This window comes from Melozone crissalis, unplaced genomic scaffold (genome assembly GCF_028551555.1).
Source record: "Melozone crissalis strain CALT ecotype California unplaced genomic scaffold, PUWL_Pcris_2 ptg000056l_1, whole genome shotgun sequence".
Taxonomy (NCBI): domain Eukaryota; kingdom Metazoa; phylum Chordata; class Aves; order Passeriformes; family Passerellidae; genus Melozone; species Melozone crissalis.
In genome coordinates this window covers 9,311,268-9,334,188 of record NW_026535834.1, presented here as the reverse complement: position 1 = coordinate 9,334,188, position 22,921 = coordinate 9,311,268, and the positions used below count along the sequence as shown (strand labels likewise).

At 46.8% G+C, this 22,921-nt stretch overlaps 1 protein-coding gene across 4 annotated transcripts in view; it reads right to left on the bottom strand.

Moving 5' to 3' along the window:
* The window catches only part of NIN (ninein), a 72,721-nt gene that overhangs the window by 16,100 nt on the left and 33,700 nt on the right, over positions 1-22,921 (bottom strand). For 3 of the 4 annotated variants that reach the window (XM_054286865.1, XM_054286867.1, XM_054286866.1), the window contains exons 9-26: positions 22,530-22,666; positions 21,328-21,468; positions 20,453-20,627; positions 19,805-19,915; positions 18,957-19,046; positions 16,817-16,970; positions 16,369-16,490; positions 15,595-16,121; positions 11,635-11,760; positions 10,743-10,812; positions 9,902-10,117; positions 9,482-9,595; positions 8,248-8,370; positions 7,603-7,716; positions 6,482-6,646; positions 5,573-5,728; positions 2,380-2,529; positions 1,723-1,821 (exon numbers count right to left, since the gene is read on the bottom strand). In XM_054286865.1, coding sequence (XP_054142840.1) covers positions 1,723-1,821; positions 2,380-2,529; positions 5,573-5,728; positions 6,482-6,646; positions 7,603-7,716; positions 8,248-8,370; positions 9,482-9,595; positions 9,902-10,117; positions 10,743-10,812; positions 11,635-11,760; positions 15,595-16,121; positions 16,369-16,490; positions 16,817-16,970; positions 18,957-19,046; positions 19,805-19,915; positions 20,453-20,627; positions 21,328-21,468; positions 22,530-22,666 — 2,790 coding nt within the window. Of the gene's footprint in view, positions 1-610; positions 672-1,722; positions 1,822-2,379; positions 2,530-5,572; positions 5,729-6,481; positions 6,647-7,602; positions 7,717-8,247; positions 8,371-9,481; positions 9,596-9,901; positions 10,118-10,742; positions 10,813-11,634; positions 11,761-15,594; positions 16,122-16,368; positions 16,491-16,816; positions 16,971-18,956; positions 19,047-19,804; positions 19,916-20,452; positions 20,628-21,327; positions 21,469-22,529; positions 22,667-22,921 lie in introns of all 4 variants that reach the window. The other variant, XM_054286868.1, reaches the window with a different exon arrangement.

Genomic DNA, 22,921 nt, shown 5'->3' with positions numbered 1-22,921 from the left:
TAATGAGTTTTTAGTGGGATTTCTTTCAGGATTCCTCTCATGTTGTGAAGCAGACGAGTAACTAATGAGGAAACAGTCAATTAGTGTTAACAGCATCTTAAAAATAATTACTAATGAAACAACAATGAAAACAATATAGCCCTGCTGTATTCATCTGTGGAAGAAAATGGAACAATCATGAGCTTGCTAAACTATCAGGACGATGCCAAGTGGGATGAGAAATTAATTAATTTGAGGAAACATTGGACAGTCTCATGCAGAGGTAAATAGGCAAACACCTTCAGGCCTCACAGGCAATGGGGGAGCAGGAAGCCACTTTTCATTCTCCCACTTCCAATTTTAAATCTTTTGGAAGCAATGGGGTGAATTCTCTCCATTTTCATGGCAACCCCTCAGGAACACACAGATCCTGAGGGTACACATCACATTAACCACAGAGAACCTGTGCACTGTCCAAAATTGACACTGAAATGAATAGTGGCTTCTGCACTTAAGAGATGCATGGAATAAAAAGAAAAAAAAAATCATTTAAAAAATGAATTCATTAAAATGAATTTAAAAGAATGAATTTCTCCATGCCATGGGGGTACGTGAGAAATGATTGCTCTACCTTCACACACTATTTCAGAGAGAGAACTGCCCCCTTCTCTGCTAGCTCCAACCACTGAGTTCTAGCCAGGTTAGCCATGGACAAAAAGGAGAAGAGGCACAAAAGAGAGAGTTAGAAGTCACAAATCACTGAGTGAATGTTGCACACACCTGCTGGGAAAAGGTTACCAAAACCCTGCATGGCTGAAATTCACATTTCAGGAGAAAACACAATCCCAGGCTGGCTGTTTATGGCTTTGAGGGTTTGGCATTTTCCCAAAGCTTAATTAACACTATATAAATAAATTCACAGGGAATAGAAACAGTCTTTTCATTAACTTGTCAAAACCTCATCTTTCCTAATTAGGTTTTACAGTTTTATTACTGATTACATAGGGTTTTCAGCCTCATGGCTCCCATTTGATGGAAAACATGAAGCCATCTATCAAGTGTTAGAGAAGCCCCATCTAAAAGATGCTGTGACTTAAGGAACAAGTCAAATTTGTAGGTTTTTTTTCAATATTATGTTTTAAACTCAAATCCAGGACATCAAATTTAGGCAAGACTACTGAGAGAGAGCTTGGAGGTCTGGGCTGACCTTATGGGATGCACTAAACACAATTAAGTTGCCCATTCCTATAACCAAGGACTCCTAAATTTTGATGATCCATCTCCAGCAGAACTTTTACAGCAGCTTTGGGAAGAATCTCCACTAAAGTTTTCACTTGTGCCTTTAAATTAACAGTAAACCGTGCAAATTGCTATTTTTTCACTATTTAGATAATATTGAGCTTAAATTCAGCAAATTATTCCCAGAGGAAATAAGAACAGGTTTTTACATTAAGAGCAGCATCACACAAATATCAGATGGGAAATTTGAGGGGATATGTTTTAGGAAGGAAGAGGGAAGTGTCAGCCTTGCCTCAAGCACAGAAGCAAATTTTTTCTTGGCTGTTTGATTTTCCATCTGAAGCCAAATGTGAATTATGACTAAACAAAACATGCTTGGTCATGAAAGAGGAGAGGTTAATTCTTCTGGTTTCAATCAGTTTTCCATGTTGCCACACATCCGTAAGTTGTTTTAAAATAAAATGAATTCAATAAAATAATGATAAAGTCAACACTGAAAAGTACCTCCATTAACTGATCATCCAGCTTGACTTGCTTTTTTCTCAGCCCTTCATTTTCTGAGCTGCTTTCCAGTTCACGTTCAAGAGAATTCATCTGACTGATCTATCAGAGACAAAAAGTTTCCTTAGAAAAGCAGCAATTTCTCATTTTATCTGGTTTTCTCCCCTCATGAACCACTGAATACCAAGACAACTCAAGTCCAAAAATCAGGAAATATTTGGAATATTTGGAAGAGTGATTTGCTACAGGAGCTGTCTCCCAGCAAATACACAGAGCCCTGTCAGCTCCTTCAGACACAGATTTGGGAGAGGCAAAGAGCACAAAATTCACAGCAAAAGAAGAAAGTTATCTTAGCTGAGAGGTTGCTGTAATTCTCTACCTTTCAAACCCGAGTTGCACTGAAAATTGGATCCTCTATCAATATCTGGTTTAATTTTTATAGTTGATGGGTGCAAATTAATGCATTACCCACAGATTTGAGGGTTTTGTTGGCAAAAAGTTTCTTCTAGGGAAGAATGGAGACTCAAGGGAGGGACTGATCATTGCCTGGGCACGTTCAACACTTCAAATACAGCTTCTGTTTCAAGGGATATTTCAAAACCCCATGAGCTTCTGAGAGATGGAAATGACTGATCTGTGTGTTTACCACCCAAAACTCACCTTCCTGTTTGCAGATGACAGCTCCTTCTGCAGCTGCTCACACTCCCTCTTCAAGCTCAGCTTCTCCTGCTCCATGGCTTTGACAATCCCTGCCTGGCTTTGGTGCTTCTGGTGCTTTAGGGACAGGATTGTGGATTCCAGCTGTCGGATCTGAGGAGAGCAGAGATGAACAAATGGGAAAAGATGGCCCAGGTAATTCCACTTTATCGAAAATACCAGCTGATTTTGGAATCACAGAATCTCAGGGTGGTTTGGGTTGGAAAGGACCTTAAGAAGGTCCTGGCAATTATAGACCAGTCAGCCTGACCTCTACACCTGGCAAAATAATGGAACAGTTTATATTACGCACCATCATGCAAAATTTGCAGGATGGCCAGGGTATCAGACCCAGCCAACATGGATTTACGAGGGGTAGATCATGTTTGACCAACCTGGTCACCTTTTATGACCAGGTAACCCGCCTAGTGGATGCAGGGAAGGCTGTAGATGTTGTTTACTTGGATTTTAGCAAGGTCTTTGACACTGTCTCCCATAGCTTACTCCTAGACAAACTCGCAGGCCGTGGTCTGGACAGGAATACCCTTTGCTGGATTCAGAACTGGCTGCATGGCCGGGCCCAGAGAGTGGAGGTGAATGGTGCTGCATCCAGCTGGCGACCAGTCACCAGTGGTGTCCCTCAGGGGTCTGTGCTGGGGCCAGTTCTGTTCAATATTTTTATCGACGACACGGATGAGGGCTTAGAGTCTTTTATTAGTAAATTTGCTGATGATACTGAATTGGGAATGTGTGTAGATCTGCTAGAGGGACGTAGGGCTCTGCAGAAAGATTTGGAACGGCTGGATGCATGGGCAGAATCAAACGGGATGAACTTCAATAAGTCCAAGTGCCGAGTACTGGACTTCGGCCACAATAACCCCCTGCACCGATATAAGCTGGGGATGGTGTGGCTGGACAGTGCTCAGGTGGAAAGGGACCTGGGGGTGCTGGTTGACAGTCGATTGAATATGAGCCAGCAGAGTGGCCAAGAGGGCCAATGGCATCCTGGCCAGTATCAGGAACGGTGTGGCCAGCAGGAGCAGGGAGGTCATTCTTCCCCTGCACTCGGCACTGGTGAGGCCTCACTTGGAGTATTGCGTCCAGTTCTGGGCCCCTCACTTTAGGAGGGACGTTGAGATGCTTGAGCGAGTCCAAAGGAGAGCAACGGGGCTGGTGAGGGGCTTGGAGCACAAGCCGTATGAGGAACGACTGAGGGAGCTGGGGTTGTTCAGCCTGGAGAAAAGGAGACTCAGGGGCGACCTCATCACTCTCTACAACTTCCTGAAGGCTGGCTGTGGTGAGCTGGGGGTCGGTCTCTTTCTCCGGGCAACAACAGACAGAACAAGAGGATACGGGTTGGACTTGATGATCTTATAGGTCTCTCCCAGCCTTGAATTTCTGTGATTCTGTGATTTAAATCCCATCCCACCCCTGCCATGGGCAGGGACATCTCCCACTGTCCCAGGCTGCTCCAAGCCCTGTCCAAGCTGGCCTTGGACACTTCCAGGGATAAAGGAGCAGCCACAGCTGCTCTGGGAAACTCTGGGATATTTCTGACATCTTGGCCTTCTTTCCCTCTGTCCTCCCCATAATCCACTTAATACTGCAAGCCAAGAAATTGCACAAGAAGAACGTTAGGAATATTAAGAATCTTTCTGTTAACTTGAAGTTGGACTGAAATCTTGGACAAGAATTACCAGGATTGTCTTTTAAAGAAAAGAAATATCCTGAGAGTGTTCTGGAGTCTCGGATATTCAAAACCTGCTTGGATTGTGATCTATGCAAGGTGGTCTGAGTGACCTCCAGAGAATTAGCAGGATTGCCTTTTAAATAAGAGAAATATCCTGAGAGTGTTGTGGAGTCTCATTCTCTGGAGAAATTGCACAAGAAGAATGTTAGGAATATTAAGAATCTTTCTGTTAACTTGAAGTTGGACTGAAATCTTGGACAGGAATTACCAGGATTGTCTTTTAAAGAAAAGAAATGTCCTGAAAGTTTTGTGGAGTCTTATTCTCTGGAGAAATTGCACAGGAAGAACATTAGGAATATTAAGAATTTTTTGTTCACTTGAAGTTGGACTGAATTCTTTGACAAGGGCTACCAGGACTGTCTTTTAAATAAGAGAAATATCCTGAGAGTGTTGTGGAGTCTCATTCTCTGCAGAAATTGCACAGGAAGAATGTTAGGAATATTGAGAATCTTTTTGTTAACTTGAAGTTGGACTGAAATCTTGGAGAAGGACTTCACAACACTCTCAGGATATTTCTTTTCTTTAAAAGACAAGGTTGTCTTTTAAAGAAAAGAAATATCCTCAGAGTGTTGTGCAGTCTCATTCTCTGGAGAAATTGCACAAGAAGAATGTTAGGAATATTAAGAATCTTTTTGTCAACTTGAATTTGGACTGAAATCTTGGACAAGGACTACCAGGATTGTCTTTTAAAAAGAGAAATATCTTAAGAGTGTTGTGGAGTCTCAGATATTCAAAACTTACTTGGATTGTGACCTATGCAAGGTGGTCTGAGTGACCTCCAGAGAATTACCAGGATTGTCTTTTAAAGAAAAGAAATATCCTGAGAGTGTTGTGGAGTCTCATTCTCTGGAGAAATTGCTTAGGAAAAACATTAGGAATATTTAGAATTTTTTGTTACCTTGAAGTTGGACTGAAATCTTGGACAAGGACTACCAGGATTGTCTTTTACAGAAAATAAATATTCTGGGAATGTCGTGGAGTCTCATTCTCTGCAGATATTCAAACCCTGCTTGGATTGTGATCTATGCAAAGGGATCTGAGTGACCTCCAGAGAATCACCAGGATTGGACAAGAATTACCAGGATTGTCCTTTAAAGAAAAGAAATATCCTGAGTGTGTTGTGGAGTTTCATTCTCTGGAGAAATTGGCACAGGAAAAGCGTTAGGAATATCAAGAATTTTTTGGTTAACTTGAAGTTGGACTGAAATCTTGGACAATAACTATCAGGATTGTCTTTTAAAGAAAAGACAAAGATTGTCTTTTAAAGAAATATTCTGGGAGTGTAGTGGAGTCTCAGATACTCAAACCCTGCTTGCGTTGTGATCTGTGCAAAGGGGTCTGAGTGCCCCCCAGATGTCCCAGCCCAGCCCTGCTGTGGTGTCTCTCCCAGCCTGCCCGGGTTGTTACCTTTTCCCTGCAGTGGGCCAGGTCTGTTTTTGTGCTCTGCACTTCCCTCTGCAGCCTCTCGTGGTCCTGCCTGAGCAGCTCCTGCTCATCCCAGGGGATGGGCCCCTGCTGCTCCTGCAGCCCTGAGGGAGGCACAGCCACTTCCAGAACCAGGTTCTTAAGACAGACAGAATTGCAGGGTTAGGCCTTCAACAAAGAAGCAGACATTTGCTCTACTCAGGTGGGTTTGAGGTGGATTTTCAGTAAGTGCAGGCTCCAAAGTTGCAGCATTCCCATCTCCCTCCCAGCCCGATCTCTGTTTTCCCTTAAGAAATCCAATGTGCAAATCCCAAGTGCTTCCCTCCACTAAAATCGTGGATAATAGCTGTGTGCACAAGGAGTGCACAGAGTTCAGCAACACAAAAAAAGCAATTTGTGCTCTCCTTAGAGCCAAACAGAACTCAGTGTTCTATATTATGCACTAATAGCTGTAATTTAGCTCCTGTTGTACAATTCTGAAACAGCCTCTTTTCCACGTGGACATTAAATATTCCTTAATTACATGGCAAACAAGCCAAATGAGTAACTGAATTCATAACAGCAATCCCAGGACTGCTGTCTACAACCTCCTTCAGTTACAAATCCTCATTAGCTGAGAGGCTGGAGTAATTCTGTACCTTTCAAACCCAAGTTGCACTGAAAATGAGCTCCTCTGTCAATGACTGGTTTAATTTTTATAGTTGATAGGTGTAAATTAACGCATTGTCCATAAAGTTGGGGGTTTTATTGGCAAAAGGTTTCTTTTAGGGAAAAATGGAGATTTAGGAGAGGGGGACTGATCATTGCCTGTCTACGTTTAACACTTAGAATACAGCTTTTAAAAAACAGCTTAAAACCACATTATATTTGATATCAAATAATTTTAGGTACCTCCTGAGATGCCTTTACCTTTTCACTGGTGCCCTGCAGCTGTTTGTGCAGTGCCATCACTTCTTGTTCCAGACTTTCCTTCTCCTGCTGTGTCAGCTGCAGGTCGGATTTCAGCCGGGACATTTGGAGGTTGCTGCTCTGCAGAGCTTCACTCAGGCTCTGAACCTGGAAAGAGCAAAAGCACATCTTGGCCTTTGCTGGATCAGCATTCCCTGTGTGCATCAGGTATCCCAGGGATTTAGGATCTCTGATGGAGGGAGTGAAGTTAAAACGCTGATTTTCCCCCTCTGAAAATGTTAAATTGAGTTTATTGCTCTCCACAAGTGCCTGACAGGAAGGTGGAGCTGAAGGGGGTCAGGCTCTGCTCCCAGGGAACAAGGGACAGGATGAGGAAACAGCCTCAGGGTGTGTCAGAGGAGGTTTAGATTGGATATTAGGGAAAATTTCCTCATGGAAAGGGATTTTGAGCGCTGGCACAGCTGCCAGGGCACTGGTGCCATCCCCACCCCTGAAGGGATTTAAAAGCTGGGTGGATGTGGCACTTGGGGACATGGGGCAGTGGTGGCCTGGGCAGTGCTTGGGGAATGATTAGACTCAATCCTATAAGGATTTTCTATGCTTAAAACTCTACAATTCCAAATGATTTTCCAACTTTCTGTTCCAAGCTCGCAGCCAGCCACTTTGAATAGAGCCACAATGCTGCATTCACCAGAAACATCTTCCAGCCCTGAGCATTCACTGGGATATCCTGGGAAGAAGCTTTCCCTTGAATTGTTTGTTCTTCCTGGCAGGAATTCTTCCAACTCAGCCAGGCAGGGAACCACTTGATCCCATCCCTGCCTGGGGAAGGATGAGCCTGCAGCAGCACAGAGGAGCAACAGCAGAGTCTCTGCAGCACTTTAGGAATCACCAGGCAGAGGGAATTGGCAAAAATAACTTGGCTGTAGAGAGAAAAACCCCTCCTTGTGTTTAACAAATTTCCTTTTGTGCTTTAAGAACTTCACTTGGAAAGCCCCTCAGGCAGCCATTCTCATCAGGAGGGGCCTTTCATGAGAAAAAGCACTACAGGAGATGATCAAACTGCTTTTATCAGGGTCAGACCATAAATCAGTGTTTCCTACCTTGTCCTGGGAGAGGCTGAGCTGTGCTTTCAGTGCCTGGCTCTGCTGCTCCCAGGATTTCTGCTCCTGCTCCAAGCTGCCAACTGCACTCTCCAGGCAGCTGACCTGAGCCACCTGCAATGAGATTACACAGGAATCCTCACTCAGGAATTTGCTTTTGGCTCCATTTCACTTCAAGGGTTACCCTAGACAGAGGGAGTCAAAGCTAAGGAAGGAAGGAAAATGCAGGAAAGCAAAAAGCCCCTCAGCTCCCTGAATTCCCACACAATGGGATTATTATTTACAGTGAGCAGAGTGCTCTGCTCCAGTTCAGAGTTACAGTGGGTTAGAGATGCAATAAAAGTCCAAGAACACAGAACACTGTCTTCCTTGTCCTGCTGCAGGATTTATATCCAGGCCTCTCCTCCTTGCAATGTTTGGAATTTTCTACATCATCAAATTACAGTAAAGCTGTGCTCCAGAATTGAAGCTTTCCTCTCTAAAACCAGCTAGGGCGGAAAAAAAAAATCAAAAAAATCCAGGCAGTGGCAACAAAGCCTTTATCTGGCTTGTGGGTGACGGGAAAACCATCCAGAGAAGTTTTACAGTTACAGGAATTTTAACAGCCTTTTACAGGACACAGTGATGAGGATTTTCCTTTCTTACCTTCTCAATGCATCTGTTCAGTTCCTCACTCAGGGCTTCTTTCTCTTTCTGCAGCTTTTCATTTTTAGCGATCAAACCTGCAACTTCATTCTGAAGCTCAGCAAGATCAGGACACCTGGGCACCTGTGGGAAATAAAACCCCTCAGAGTTGCATTTGTGTGCTGTCACAGAATTTGGCATGAAAAATCAGGGGGATGCCCGAATGGTTTGGGTTGGAAGGGACCTTTAAAAGTCATAAGCAGGGACACCTTCCACCATCCCAGGCTGCTCCAAGGTGTCCTTGGACACTTCCAGGCCCTCCCCACCCTCACAGGGAAGGATTTTTCCATAATATCCCATAGAAATCACCAAACACAGAGGGAAAACCAATCCTTTTCCCAAGTGCCCCAGTGCTTTATCCCTGCCTTTCCTCATTGCATCTCTGTAATTACACTCCACAATCCACTCCTTCCTCAATAGGCCTCAGCTGCTTTTGCTTTTTTAAGAGCATTATCTGCCCTGAGCACTGAGTGTTTTACACCGTGCAGAAAATGACTTTGTGGAGCCCTAATCAGGGAACTGCCTCGTTTGAAGCCTTCATTATCTGTGTTTATTAGCATACATTTACAGCCAATTGAGCTGTGCTTGTACAGGAGATAACTGAGCTCTCCAGGAAATTATCCTCAGACCTTGTGAGACTCCCAGATCTCCAGATGGGTTTAGCAACAGGAATTCTGCCTGACAGGACGTGCTGGAAGAGCTCACTCCTTAAATGGAGCTAAAATGGGTTATATCTCCAGTTAACCAGGGAAATGTTCTCATGTGGATCCCATTTTCCCTATCTGTCCCTTAATTTGAGCTTTAAATCTTTATCTTGACCAAAGCTTCCCTTTGTAGATCCACTACTCCCAAAATCTTTTGGCAAAGTCTAAGTGAACCCAACCTTATTTGAAGAATTGTGTGTTGCACCTGGAAACTGTTTGAAGAGGAGTTACATTCCCTTTCTTTAAATAAATCAACTATTTCCACCTCTTAATTTTCATCCATTAAGAGATAGTGCAAATTAATGGGATAGCGCTCCAATAAAATCCCAGAAGGGTTTGGGCTGGAAGGGACCTTTAAAGGCCATCAAGTTCCAATCCCTCTGGAATAAACAGGGACATTTTCCACTATCCCAGGTTGTTCCAAGGTGTCCTTGGACACTCCCAGGGATGCAGGGACAGCCACAGCTCCTCTGGGCAATGGGATGCCATACCTGCTTTGTCTTCTCCAGCTCCTGCTTGAGGATGTGGTTCTCCTGCTCCAGTAGATGAGCTTGGACCTTCATTTTGGACAAATCCATCTCCAAGGATGACACCATATTTGATGACTGCAAAAAAGGAAAGGCTCAGATTTCGATTTAGGAGACTCACAGAGCAAAGTTTGAGCAGAGGATGCTGCAGCCACTGGACAGAGCTGAGGTGGCACTGGATGAACAACATGGAAAACGCAGGGCAATATTTGGCATCACCAAGCTGTGTTTTCAAGGCAAACCTGCACATTTTTCCCTCCTGCCTTTTGGCTGCTGCTGTGTTTAAGGCAGCACTTAGCAAAGCTCAGCTTTGAAATCCCATCCCAGGACAGGGATGCCAATCCCAAAGCCCCTGAGGCCCAGCTGTCCCACCAAATGCTGTACCTCGATTTTGGAGTTTTCCAGCTCCTCTTTCAGCAGCAGCCTCTCCTTTTCCCATTCTTCCAGAGTGCACTTCCCCTCTTCCCTCTCCTTCTGCTTGAGCACCCTTGCCAGCTGTTGGTTGAGATCCTGCACATCTGCCTGGTTCTTGGAGTTCCTCTGGCTGAGTTCTGTATTTTCAGAGTCCAGCTGTTGGTTCCTGGTCTTCAGATCAGCCACCTGAGAGGGGACAGCAGTGATTTTACACCAGGAATGAGATTTGGGCTATTTCCTTTCTATTAAAGTGATTAAGGATCTGACAAGTCTCACTCCGACAGTGACTCCAAACAAATAATTTGTCATAACTGGCCTTAATTAGAGACCAGTCATATCAGTCACCCAACACTTGGCCATGCTGGTGTGGATTTTGAGGGTTATCCTGATAGATTATTCTGAGCAAGTATTTTCCTAAGCAATGTCAAGATGGCATGGATGTTAAAGGTAATTAATCCTTTTATTTCATGCATTATAACAAGCCACACCTGAAATAAAAGTAGCAGTCACATGGATGCAACTGGCAGAATTCCTAAACCAAGCCAGCTGGGAAATGAGCAGAGGTTGAATCACAATCTCAATTTCCCGTGGGCTACTGCAGAGAATTGCACAAAAATTACAAAACAAAAGATTTAAACTTTGTTTTTCTACAAAAGTTGACTGTGGAAAGTGCTCTCAGGCCTGTGAGCTGGACAATTACAGCTTTTGTGTTATGAGCAGGTCAAGTGACCTCAAATCAATCCCAAAGTGCAATTAAACAGTTATCAAAACATTTAAATTTATAAAATGCTTGTTTTCTGCTGCCACACACCTGCTTTTTCAGGTTGTCCACCATCTTCTGCACAGCCACTTTCTCTTTTCGCACAGCCTCTATTTTCTGCCTATGGAGAAAGGAAAGCTCATTAACACTAAAATCAATTGTCAATATACACAACTGCAAGATTGCACAGGAGAACATCACCTCAAGTTGTGGCAGGGGAGGTTTGGATTGGGTATTAGGAAGGATTTCTTGGGAGTGGTGGAGTCCCCATCCCTGGAGGGATTTAAAATCCATGTGGATGTGGCATTTGGGGACACAGGGCAGTGGTGGCCTCAACAGTGCTGGGTTAATGGCTGGATTTGAAGATCTTGGAGGTATTTTCCCATCTTATTGATTCCAAAAATGAGTTGTTTTTTTTCAAACACCACCAGAAATGGTAATTGTGTCTATTTATTTATTTATTGCTCAGCATCCCTGCTCTGCATCAGAAGTGCTCAACCTCTCAAGGTGCCCCAAGTGGGTCCTTCCTAGAGGGGAAGAACAATCCCAGGATCAGGGATGGTTCTGCACTTGCCAAGGACCCAACCACTGGAATAATCTGTCAGAGGAGCCTCTCCCTGCCTGTGGTGAAGCACAAATAATTGCACCAGGTCAGCTCCTAAACCCTCTGTGTGCGTTACTGGGTCACCTCAATGCCTACAGCTAAACCCCTGCTGGCTCTGGGGATGGGCAGGACAAGCTGGGGCAGGGACAAGGATGAGGAATAGCCTGAAAACCTGCTGGGTTTCCATGAAAATAACCCCATTTTGGATTTCTACCCCATGTTGGATCTGTACAGCACCTAACACACAAAGGAGCTCGGAGAGAAGGGGTGAACCCATTGTGGCTGAGCCACACAACAGCCTGAAGGCACCACAGGGTGCATTCCCCATGGAATTCTCACCTCATTTCTTCCCTGGATCCATTCAGCTCCCGCAGTTTCAGGCTGGAGGCGCTCCCCTCCTCATTTAACAGGGTCACCTCGTTTTTCAGGACGGCGTTTTCCTCGCGGAGCTTCTCGGCCTCACACCTGTGGCACAGACAGGACACGAGTGAGAACAGCTCCTGGGCGACACCTGGGGAGGAAAGGAGTCCCCCAAGTCAGAGCTACCTGTAATGCTTCAAAAACGAAGCTACAACTGCCTTGCTTTATGTACAAATGGCGTATTTATATGAATTCACCACAAGCGCTCCTCAGTTTGTTAAAAAAACCCCAAAATTTCGCAACAAACTTTAAAAACAACCCTGGGCTTTTGGGGCATGTTTTTGAAGTGAGTTAAAATCTAAAGTTTCACACTATATCCTATATATCTTTCAGTCCTCAAGCTAGAAATAACAACTGAGCACCACAATATGCAGATTGCCGGGAGAGTGAGCTGTTTCCCCAGCTGGAATTGAGAATTCTGGGAATAGCACGGTTGGAAAGTGTCTTTTCTGTCCTCAGGAGACTGCACAGAAATAACTTAGCCATGGTGGGACACCTGAAAGAACAATTTCCTCCAGGAAGCTGGTGCTGAACAATAATTAAACCACTTGTAGCCACTTTAACCATTAAAAAAAAGAGGAAATCCTTGCTGGAATACAGCAGTTAAAAAAAGTAGGTAAAACCTATGATGTGAATAATATAATGAATATATGTTTTATAACTGTATTTACCATACACCACTCCTGAAGGGTTCCTAACTGGGAAAAAAGTCCCTATAATTCTCTAATATTAACTTAAATACTGAGAAAAATAGAAGCACTTGAAATTAGCATAATCCTACAGCGTTCACCGAAACACTGAGGCAAAACAGGAGCAATTTCAGCCTTGTGAGCAACATTCAGCTCTAGAAGGGAACAAACTGAGTGAAGTGAATATTAGTAAGAGCTACAGAGCACTCTGGAGGTGTTACCATGGATTTTGGGCACGGGGATGCAATGGGTTTGTGCTGCAGGACGAGCTACACGCGGTGACGGTGACATCCACACACATGACAGCTGGCAGGCGCTCCAGGCACACAGAGGAGCAAGGCACACACAGTCACTGGTTCCAGTGGTCTTTGTTATCCACGACTAGAGGAGTTAGGAGTCCATGGCAGTGTTTGCTACTCAGTTAAGGCAGAGTTAATCTAGGGTGGTTAGAGGAGCAGCCGGGGCAGCGCTGGGTTAGTGGCGAACGCCGCGGTACGTTACCTCAGCAGGTCAACCTTCTGCTGCAGCTCAGTGCACGTGCTCTGCAAGCCCTGGGTCACCGCCCTCCTCTGCTCTGGGGGACCCACAGCTTCCTCCTTCACCTGGGGGCTGGGATCCCCCATTCCTGCTTTTCCCATTTCTGTCACGGCGCTGTCGCTTTGGGGATTCTTGTCCTGCTGGCCCGTGAATGTGGTGGGATGTTCTTCCAGCTTCCCACCTCTCGTGCCACTGGGCACATCTGGGTCTCCTTGAGCATCTTGTTTTTGGACATCCTCCAATTCTCTAATACCTTCCAGTTCTCTAATACCTTCCAATTCTTTACCTTGCACGAGGAATTCGGCGTTTTCATCTTCAAACTTGACGCTTTCCGTCTCGCTCTCTTTCTGCTCACAACAAAGCCTCCTCAGCCTGCGCAGGTTCTCTTCCAGCACTCCATTTCTTTCAATTAACTGCATCACTTCAGCCTTCAGATCCTCATTTTCTACCTGAATTTCTTCTTGCAGGGACAGAAGTTCAGCCTGTGCCATGGATCTGTCTTCCAGCTCTTCCATCTTTTTCCAAAGCTGAGCTATTACACTCTTCAGGTCACTGTTTGCTGCCCCAGGACTGTGATCCAGCAGGAGAGAGTCTTCACTCAGTTCTTCAGCCCTCTCCAGCTCCACCTGCACCTTCAAAGCATCAGATACAAGCCCTTTATTTTTGGGAGCTATTCTGTGATTTGGCAGATGAACCTTCTGCTGTTTGACATCGTTGTGGAGCGTTTTTATCCTGGGAACTTTCTCCAGGTCTCCCTTTTTTGGCAGCAGAGGCACCCAAGAAAGGTTCTTGTCACCCTCCTGGTTGCCATCAGCATCCAGAGCTGCTGGATTTCCCTGGATCCAGCACCCCTGTGCCTCAGGGTGGCCACCAGCTCTGGCTTTCACACATCCCTCCTCCAAATCCCAATCCATCTCCGATATTTCCTCCAGGTCTGTAGCATCAGCCTCCAGAGGTGGAAGGACGCCGAAATCCGCTCCCACGGCCACATCTTGGCAATCACTGGGCAGCCCCTCAAAGCTGGGCTCCATTTCCTCTGGCTCTGAGCCAGGCTGGGAGCAGCTGGGGCTGGGAGGATGCAGCTCCTGCTCCGCCGCTCGCAGCCGGTGCTGCAGCCTCAGGATCTGGGCAGCCATCCTGACATTCTCCTTCACTGCCTGCTCGTGCACCTTCTGCAGGCTCTGCAGAACATCCCCATCGTCTCCCAGGGGAGCTGCAGCAGGAAATGCAGCGAGCTGGCTCCTGGCTTTTGCATACTCACTCTCCAGGGCCCTGTAATGGCTCTGCAGGGCAGCGAAGCTCCGTGTCTCCCACTGCAATTTCTGGATCTTCCCTCGGAGGTCTGAGACTTCCAAACCCATCTCAGCCTTCTCTGTCTCTGCTCTCTCACAAATGTCTCTGTTTAAACTCTCCAGAGCAAGGAGTTTGGAATTGAGCTCTTCTTTCTCTCGCTTGTACTCACTGTCCAGCCTCTCCAGCTTCTCCCTAACCAGTTTCCCATTTTGCTCCACTGTGGATATTTGTTCCTCTTTCTCCTTTAGCTCTTTCTCGTGGTCATTTTGGAGTTGGTTAATCTTCTCCATCATCTTTTCCTCCTGCTCCTGGGCAGCATTCCTCAGCTCTCTCAGCTCCTTCTCCAGCTGCTCCCTCTCACACACCAGCTTGTTCACTTCCTCCTTGAAATGTTTCTCCAGGAGATCCTTCTCCTGGCTCAGGGCACAACAAACAGCCTTCTCACTTGCCAAGCTTTCCTTCAGCTGCTCGTGGGCCTCAGCAGCCTCCTGAGCAATCTCATCCCTCTCAAACTCCCACTGGGATTGCTCCTCTCTCTGCTGCTCAGCCAGCTCCCGCAGCTCTCTCTGGTAACGTCCCTCCAGGCTCTGCAGGGTCTCTTCATATTTATTCACAAGGGTTTGTGTGTCCACAGAAAACTGAGTTTGTGCATGAGATGCTCTTCTGTTATAGTCACTTGCCATTTTTTTCCTAGACATGGTTAACATAAGATATTACTAAGCTACCTCAGAGATTAAACTGGCTTTTTAGGCTGAATAAAACAAGTTGGAAATTTACTTTGGTTTTTTTTTTTTTTTTTTAATCCACTGACTATTGGATGGGTGTTTCTGGGAGCTGCAAGTTAAATTCGAGGCAATTTGGTGGAACTTCAAAAGGAAAAACTGCCTTGGAAAAGTGCAATAACTCATGAAATGTGCTCAGAAAAAGTTTCATGTGCCCTTCAGTTCCTGTGCTCAGAAATTTTGGGGGGGAAATGCTCTCACTCCCCTTACCCCAAGGTGGCTTCAGTTTCTTTTGACACTCCATGCTGGCTAAAAGCACATCCCTGCCACCCCTTTCCTTCTTCAGCAAAGAACCCTGAAAACCCAGAGCTTATTGAGTTTTAAAGGGATTTGTGGAGCACAGGGATCCTGAGCAGAGCTCCAGTTAATCACTCCTGGTTATGCTTTAACACAACTGCTGCCTCTGGGCGAGCTAAAAATGAACCTAAAGATCTGCTTGGAAAGGTCAGAAGAGGGAAAAACCCCTGGAGAGCAGCCCAGGGGTGTGGAACAGAGCAGGACACCTGGGATTGCCCATCGGGGAGGTGTTTCTGGGTTCACCAAACTGCAGCCCTGTCACCACCAGGGGTGACACTCACCTTTCCTCCTCCAGCTCCTGCTGGTGCTTCCTCAGCAGCTCCTGCTGGAGCTCCTCCTTCTCCAGGGCGTGCAGCTCTGCCAGCCTCCTCAGCTGCTCCTGGAAGCCCTGCTCCAGCCGCCCCTTCTCCTGCTGCAGGCTCTGCACCGCCGCTCTCATCTCCTCCTGCACCCAGGCGCTCTTCTGGGTCAGCTCCTCCCGCTCCTGCCTGAACCCCTCACTCAGCTGCTCCACTCTGGCCCTGACCTCAGCTTCCTGCTCCTGCCTCAGCAGCTCCTGCAGGTTGGCTTTCTCCTCGTCAAAACGCAGCTGTAATTTGTTTTTCTCCTCGCTGTGTTTGCGGCTGAGCTTCTCCTGCTGCTCTCTGAGCGCTGCTGCCTCTCCCTGCAGCTCTGCTATTTGAGTTTTGAAGCCAGTGATCTGCTGTTCCATGGCGTTCATCTCCTCAGCACACTTCTGCCTCAGATCCTCTTGCTCCTTTTCCCAGTGGGCTTTTGTCTCATCCAGCTGCTTTTCATAATGGCTCACCTGCAGGAGGGAAAATGGGATGGGTTTGTTCATTTTCCACAGGATATCCTACAGGCATGTCCTCATCAATATTTCCATCTAGTTTTGTATATTCACTCTACTGAATATTTTGATTTACACTTCAGCATCTCATATTAATTTCCCTGGAAAGAATAAGTGCTCAGTTTTATTTCTTCCTGGCATCATAGAATCCCAAATTGGTTTGGGTGGGAAGGGACCTTCAAGACCATCTCATTCCAGCACTTACTGTGTCTTCAAGCTCCTGTTTGAGGTGATGCAGATCCCTGTGGTGCTGCTCCTTCATCTGCTCAATGGCCATTTCTGCCTCTATGCTCATATTTAATGGGTTGCAGTCTTCTGAACCGAGTCCTTCAGAAAAAGTAATCAAGTAATAATTTATATAACTATAAAAACATTAATTATACAATATATAAATATATATAATTCTCAACAGAATTACTTCCTCAATTCAAATTTGTTTGGCAGCTCTCAAACTCCCATCACAAACACAAGCAGGGAACTGCAAACTTCAATTTCAGCTTTAAATTTGGTTCAGCAGTCACAGTCCAGATTAACATTAAACACCAAATTAGAGGTGGGGATAAATTCTCACTGGGAAGGTTTCACAGAATGACCTCCAGGATGTTATAAACACCTGCAGCCCAGATCTCAGTCCTACAGGAGGGATATTTTACCTTGGTCAGGCTCAATCCCACTGGTGCCATGGCTCTTCATGTCAATGTCAAACTCCTCTGACAGGGAATTCCTCAGGGCAGGCCTGAGCACTCTGCCCTGGGCACGGAACTCCTGCAGCTCTGAGTGCAGCTCATCAATCTGGTCCTGCAGCTCCTGACAGGGAGGAAAACAAAAACAGCTGAGAGAAAAGGAGCCAAGGCTGCTGAGCATCCACCCAGTCCATTTGGGTGGGTGTCACAGACATCTTCTATGAAAAATCCTTTCCTTAGGATTTTTCCTTCTGAGAAGCCAAGAGGCCTCAGGAACAAATTGTAAACATTGATTATCTGCTGCTGTGGAATGCAACAGCTGCATCTGGGATTGGTCTTATGGGGTTGTTTCTAATTAATGGCCAATCACAGCCCAGCCAGCTTAGACACAGAGCCCGAGCCACAAACCTTTTATTATCATTCATTCTTTTTCTATTCTTAGCTAACCTTCTGATGAAATCCTTTCTTCTATTCTTTTAATATAGTTTTAATGTAATATATATCATAAAATAATAAATCAGCCCTCTGAAACACGGAGTCAGATCCTCATCTCTCCCCTCATCCTGAGACCCCTGTGAACACCGTCACAGGTGGGAATTACAGCAGAGAAAGAACTGTCAATAAACACAGAGCCACAGCCAAAAAAGGGGGAATGGCTTCCCGCTGCCAGAGGGCAGGGATGGGTGGGAGATTGGGAATTGGGAATTCCTAACTCTGAGGGTGGGCAGGCCCTGGAATAGAATTCCCAGAGCAGCTGTGGCTGCCCCTGGATCCCTGGAATGTCCAAGGCCAGGCTGGACAGGGCTTGGAGCAGCCTGGGACAGTGGAAGGTGTCCCTGCCCATTGAACAAGATGGTTTTTAAGGTCCTTTCCAGTCCAAACCATTCTGGGATTCTCTGATGATTCCACAATCCCAAACTCTCAAAGGTGAAGGTGTAACAGGAGCTGCAGGAGCTTTCCCTTTATTCCTTCTTCCTGTGACCTTTTATTGAAAAGCAGCTTTAGCAACATTTCCAAACAGCTGGGAAATGCCTCCTCAAACACCATCTACTTGAAAAAAATCAAATCAGAAGCAGAAGATCAAATTAGGAAGGAGATCCCATCATTACTGAATTTACCATCTGGTCCTTGCTCCTGCCTGCCAGGGGAACATCCCCAGGGTTTGTGCCAAGGGCTGTGCACTCCACTCCAGGAACAGCAGCTATTGAGGAAAACAGCTCCCTGAATGTGCAAACACACAACCCTGCAGCTCTGAAAGGCCCAGGGAGTGAACCTTGACTACTGATTTATATCTGCCATCCTCAAAAAGAGAAAAATCAGCTGCATATTGAGAAGAATCGATTCAACTCCTATTTCCAGACAATTTTTGCTTTTAAACTGCAGCTTCCTGAGAGAGCTGCTGTGCTGTTTCCAATCCAACAGCAAAGGCAGCCCTTGAATGGAAATATTGGATGGAATATTGAATGGAATTCCTTATTGAATGGAAATAATCCTGCAGAACAGATCACAGAATCCCAGAATGGTTTGGGTTGGAAGGAATTCCAAAGCTCATCCCATTCCACCCCCTTTCCATGGGCAGGGACACCTTCCACTGTCCCAGGCTGCTCCAAGCTCCATCCAACCCAGCCTTGGACACTTCCAGGGATCCAGGGGCAGCCACAGCTCCTCTGGACAACAGATGAGCTCGTTCCTCTGCAGAAAGCAGAAAGTAGATGTGTAAATAGAAAACCTGCAGGCTCAACTTAAACTCTTTCAACTACACAAGATGGAAGAGAAAGCAAACTTTCTGTTCTCAGGTTTATTTTAAAATAATATTTCTGGTCTGAAAACCAGCAAAATGTGGATGTGTTTTATTTCTCCTCTAAGTTCCTGCAACTCTGAATTCACAGGGCCCCATGGACCCTGGGGGCACCTCACCCCCTCAGCTCAGCCAGGGGGAAGAGATTCCAAACCTGCCTCGTGCTGCTGCTCACAGTGAGGATGTGGCACTTGGGGACATGCTTAGGGCACGGCTTGGCAGTGCTGGGGAATGCTTGGGCTCCACCTGAGGGGGATTTTCCAGCCTAAATGGTTCTGGTGGACACAGGAGCCGGGTGTCAGCTGCACTCACCCTGCACTGCTGCTCGTACTCGCTCCTCATCTGGGCCAGCCTCTCCTCCTGCAGGAAAAACTCTGCACTGGTGGGATCCAGGTCACCAAACTGCAACACAGGAGTGGAATAGCCAGTTATCCACCCACCCACCCGCCCTGCAGCCCTGCTCAGGACAGCATGGAGCCATCCCAAGCGGCCCTGCAGCCTGCACTCCCTCTCTCCGCTCTGGATTTTTATTTTAAATAAAGAAACTCTGCTTTCCTCCTAGCAGGGAATGAGTAACTTCCCCAAAAAACCTGTCTGCCACCTAGCACAGCTCTCATGCTCATTCTGATTCCAGATCACAGCTTTCTACCTTAGCATATTCACATCTCAGTGTGGTAAATAATCCCAAGCTTTAAAGAAGGCTGGAAATCCCAATGCATGAACCTTAGGCTATGGCTGAACAAATTTAAACATCTTCGGAGAAACTGATATTCTGAAAGTTTAATGTAACACAGCCATGAACAGCTGATCATCTCGATTTTCACTTAATTCCAGCAGTGATGCCATGGAAAACCTCGCTCCTGGAAAGGAGCTGCAAGTTTGGCCCATCCAAAACTCTGTGCTGGGGAAAAAAATAAAAATCCCTGCAGATCTGCAAGATGATGGCTTCATTTTAAGGCTCCATGGTTTAATTAGAATAAAATTACTGCTAAGGTGGAATATCTGTATTTTCCTTAGCTGGAAGGCAGCCCATGTCACCAAGGCAGGCTATAGAGACCCCCAAAGCCTCTGGCTATCACTAAACTGGCAGCTGGAATGTAACAACTTAAAAATTATTTAATTCTGAAACCCCACCAGGTTTCAGAATTAGGGGGATTTACCTTCTCAGCCAGGACATTTTCCAAGTTCCTCTGCAGCTTGCTTGCCAGACTTTCACACTCAGCCAGTTTTTCTCCTGTTTCCAAGAGCTCGTTTTCCAGGCGGCTGTTTTCCTGCAGCAAACAAAAACCCCACAACAGATCAGCACTTGGAGGAGGAAAAATCAGCAAAACAAGGGTCACTCCCAACCCAGCATGACACTATTCCAAGCTTCAGGTGATGACAGGAATTATTAATTATTATTATTATCCACACACAACCCACTCCTTCCACAGCAAGTGGACTTTTGATAAATTATCAAAAGGCTTAACAGCAAGTTTGCTTTGGGTGGTTTGGTTCTTTTAAAAGAGGATTTTAAACTTGATCAAGATGTTTTATCTCCTGGCTTGATCAGCTCATCTGAGAGCTGTGCACACACACACTCTGCACGCGAGGGCAGCAGAGATTTGAGATCTCTGGAGGTTGGGAATCCATGGAACAACCCACTGAGGTGCCCCAAACACCAATTCTCATGGACATGCCTCAACCTTGCTGCTTAAATGACTTTTGGCCAGCTAAACATAGCCCAGAACTCATCCTTTCAGAAGTCACTCCCCCTGCCAGGGAATTCCTGATTTGGGGGAAATCCTGGCTGTGTTCAGCCCTGTTACCTTCAGGGCCAGGCCCAGGCGGTCCCGGGTGTAATTCTCCTCCGTTTTCAGCTTCTCAATCTCCTGCTCCAGCTCCAGCCTCTGCTTGTTGGCCTGCTGCAGGATCTGCTCCCGCTCCCTGCGCAGCTCGTTCTTCAGGGCAGAGATTCTCTCCTTGTACTCCTCATCCAGCTTCCTACCAGGGGGACAGCAGCCTGTTAGAGCAGGTGTGGAAACCCAGGGAATATTTCTGTGTCTGCCCTGAGCCCCAGGGGAGCACTGACTGTGGCCCTCATTCACGGAGAAAGTTTCCCAGACTTCAAGATAGACTGGAATCCACAAAAGTGTGAAATAGATTATAGAGAGCAGTGTAGGTGTATCAGTGGGTGAGAAATTTAGGGTTTGGGGTTTTTAGCATGTTGTGGATGGAAGCAAGATGGAGGGCACAGGGTGTCATGCTGGGTTTCTTCTTCATGCTTCTTCTCCATGGGTTTGGGTGGCATTTCGTAATTGGGCAGAAAAGTCCCCATTGTGGGCTCTGTGGGGTCAGTTATTGGGTTAAAAGGGAAAATAATCCAGGTGTCCGTTCTTAATTGGATAGTTTAGTCTTAAAAGACCTTGGAATAAGAGACTGTTGGCCATTTTGTGCCTTGCTGCTGAACTCACAGTAGTGAGACTGTTTAGTGATAATTAATAAACACCTGAGTCTGAACATGAACTGTCTCAAGTGCCTTCAATCCAGACCCAGAGAAACCCACAACTGGAACCCCCAGAAGGAAGAGGGTGACAAATACTGCTGGGGGTGAAGCTGGGTGGTCAGCAAGCCCCTGGCCAGGAGGAGAGATGGAGAGATGGAGGGATGGAGGGAGGGATGATGGATGATGCAGATGCCCCACCTGAGGTTGTACTCGTTACGGCGCTCGATGGCCGCGTGGTGATCGTCCACCTCTGAGGCCATCAGGGATTTCAGCTTCTCTGCCTTCTCCAGGTCCGAGCGCAGCTTCTCCTTCTCCCTGGCCACCTGGTCAAACCTCTCCCTGGGCAGAGCAGAGCACAGCCAGCCTGCATTAGGTCAGCCCTCACTGCTCCCCACAAAAAAGTGGATTTGAAACAGAAGACAAAACGCTTGGAAAGGTCTCCAAGGGTCTCATGAACTGCATTTAGTCACTGGATTTGAACCTGTACCCAAAACAGGTCTTGGTGTCCCCACAGATCCTGAGACCCTCAGCTGTGGTCTAGTCCCCAGTTCAAATCCTGAAGTGGTTTGGGATGGAAGGGACCTTCAAGACCCTCTCATTCCACTCCCTGCCATGGCAGGGACATCTCCCACTGTCCCAGGCTGCTCCAAGCCCTGTTCAACCTGGCCCTGGGCACTGCCAGGGATCCAGGGGCAGCCACAGCTGCTCTGGGCACCCTGTGCCAGGGCCTGCCCACCCTCACAGCCAGGAATTCCCAATTCCCAATCTCCCATCCACCCCTGCCCTCTGGCACTGGGAGCCATTCCCTGGCTCCTGTCCCTCCATCCCTTGTCCCCAGCCCCTCTCCAGCTCTCCTGGAGCCCCTTCAGGCCCTGCCAGGGGCTCTGAGCTCTCCTGGAGCCTTCTTTTTCAATAGAGAAACCTGCACAGTGAGTCCAGCACAAAGTCAAACTGTGCTGGCTTTCAAAGGGAAAACATTGATTTACAGTGGTACAGATTTTGTACCTCACCTGCACATCTACCACATGGCAGAACCTCTGCAAAGCCCCAGATCAGTTTGGATCAAAGGCACTGATAAACTCCACCAGCCTCTGCCCTGAGCTGTGCATTCCTTGGCCATCAATGACCAATGTGGACAGCAGTGACCACTCCCAGACTGAAAACAGCCTGCTGCTTCCATTCTTCATTTTAAACCACATTTTTTTGCACTCCTTGGAGGTTTCAGTATTTTTCCCAGACAAAACAGGACAGGTGGAAGTTTTTGAGCACTCCTCAGAGAACTGAGCCTTCCAGTGCCACCCCAGAGCCCCCGGGAGCACCAGCACCCCTCAGCTGCTCCCTCAGCTCCTGCCTGGCCAGCAGAGCAGGGAGCAGCACCTGCAGCCCTCCCTGGGACTCACAGCAAGTGCCTGATCTCGGTTTTGAAGCTGGCCAGGGCTGCCTGGTGCACCCCATTCTTGGTGATCAGGAGCTCGTTCTCCAGCGCCAGCGTCAGCTCCGTCAGGTTCACCTTCCCATCCAAGCTGAAGTCCAGAGCCTGTGGAAACAACAAATCCTCGGGGTGGAATGAGGAGCTTCCACTCCTGCTTCCTGCAGGAGCTGGGGACATTTCTGCAGGGATCGACAGCACAGAACCAGCAGGCTCCAAGAGATCTTTGCTGGCTGATTAATCTGTCACAAACGCCCTGAGGGCAATAAACCAGACATCTCTGCCACCTCCCTCCAACAGAGCTGCTGCCAGCTGTGGAGATGGGAAATGTCCTGGTTGTGCTGCAAAGTAATAGGAAATTCA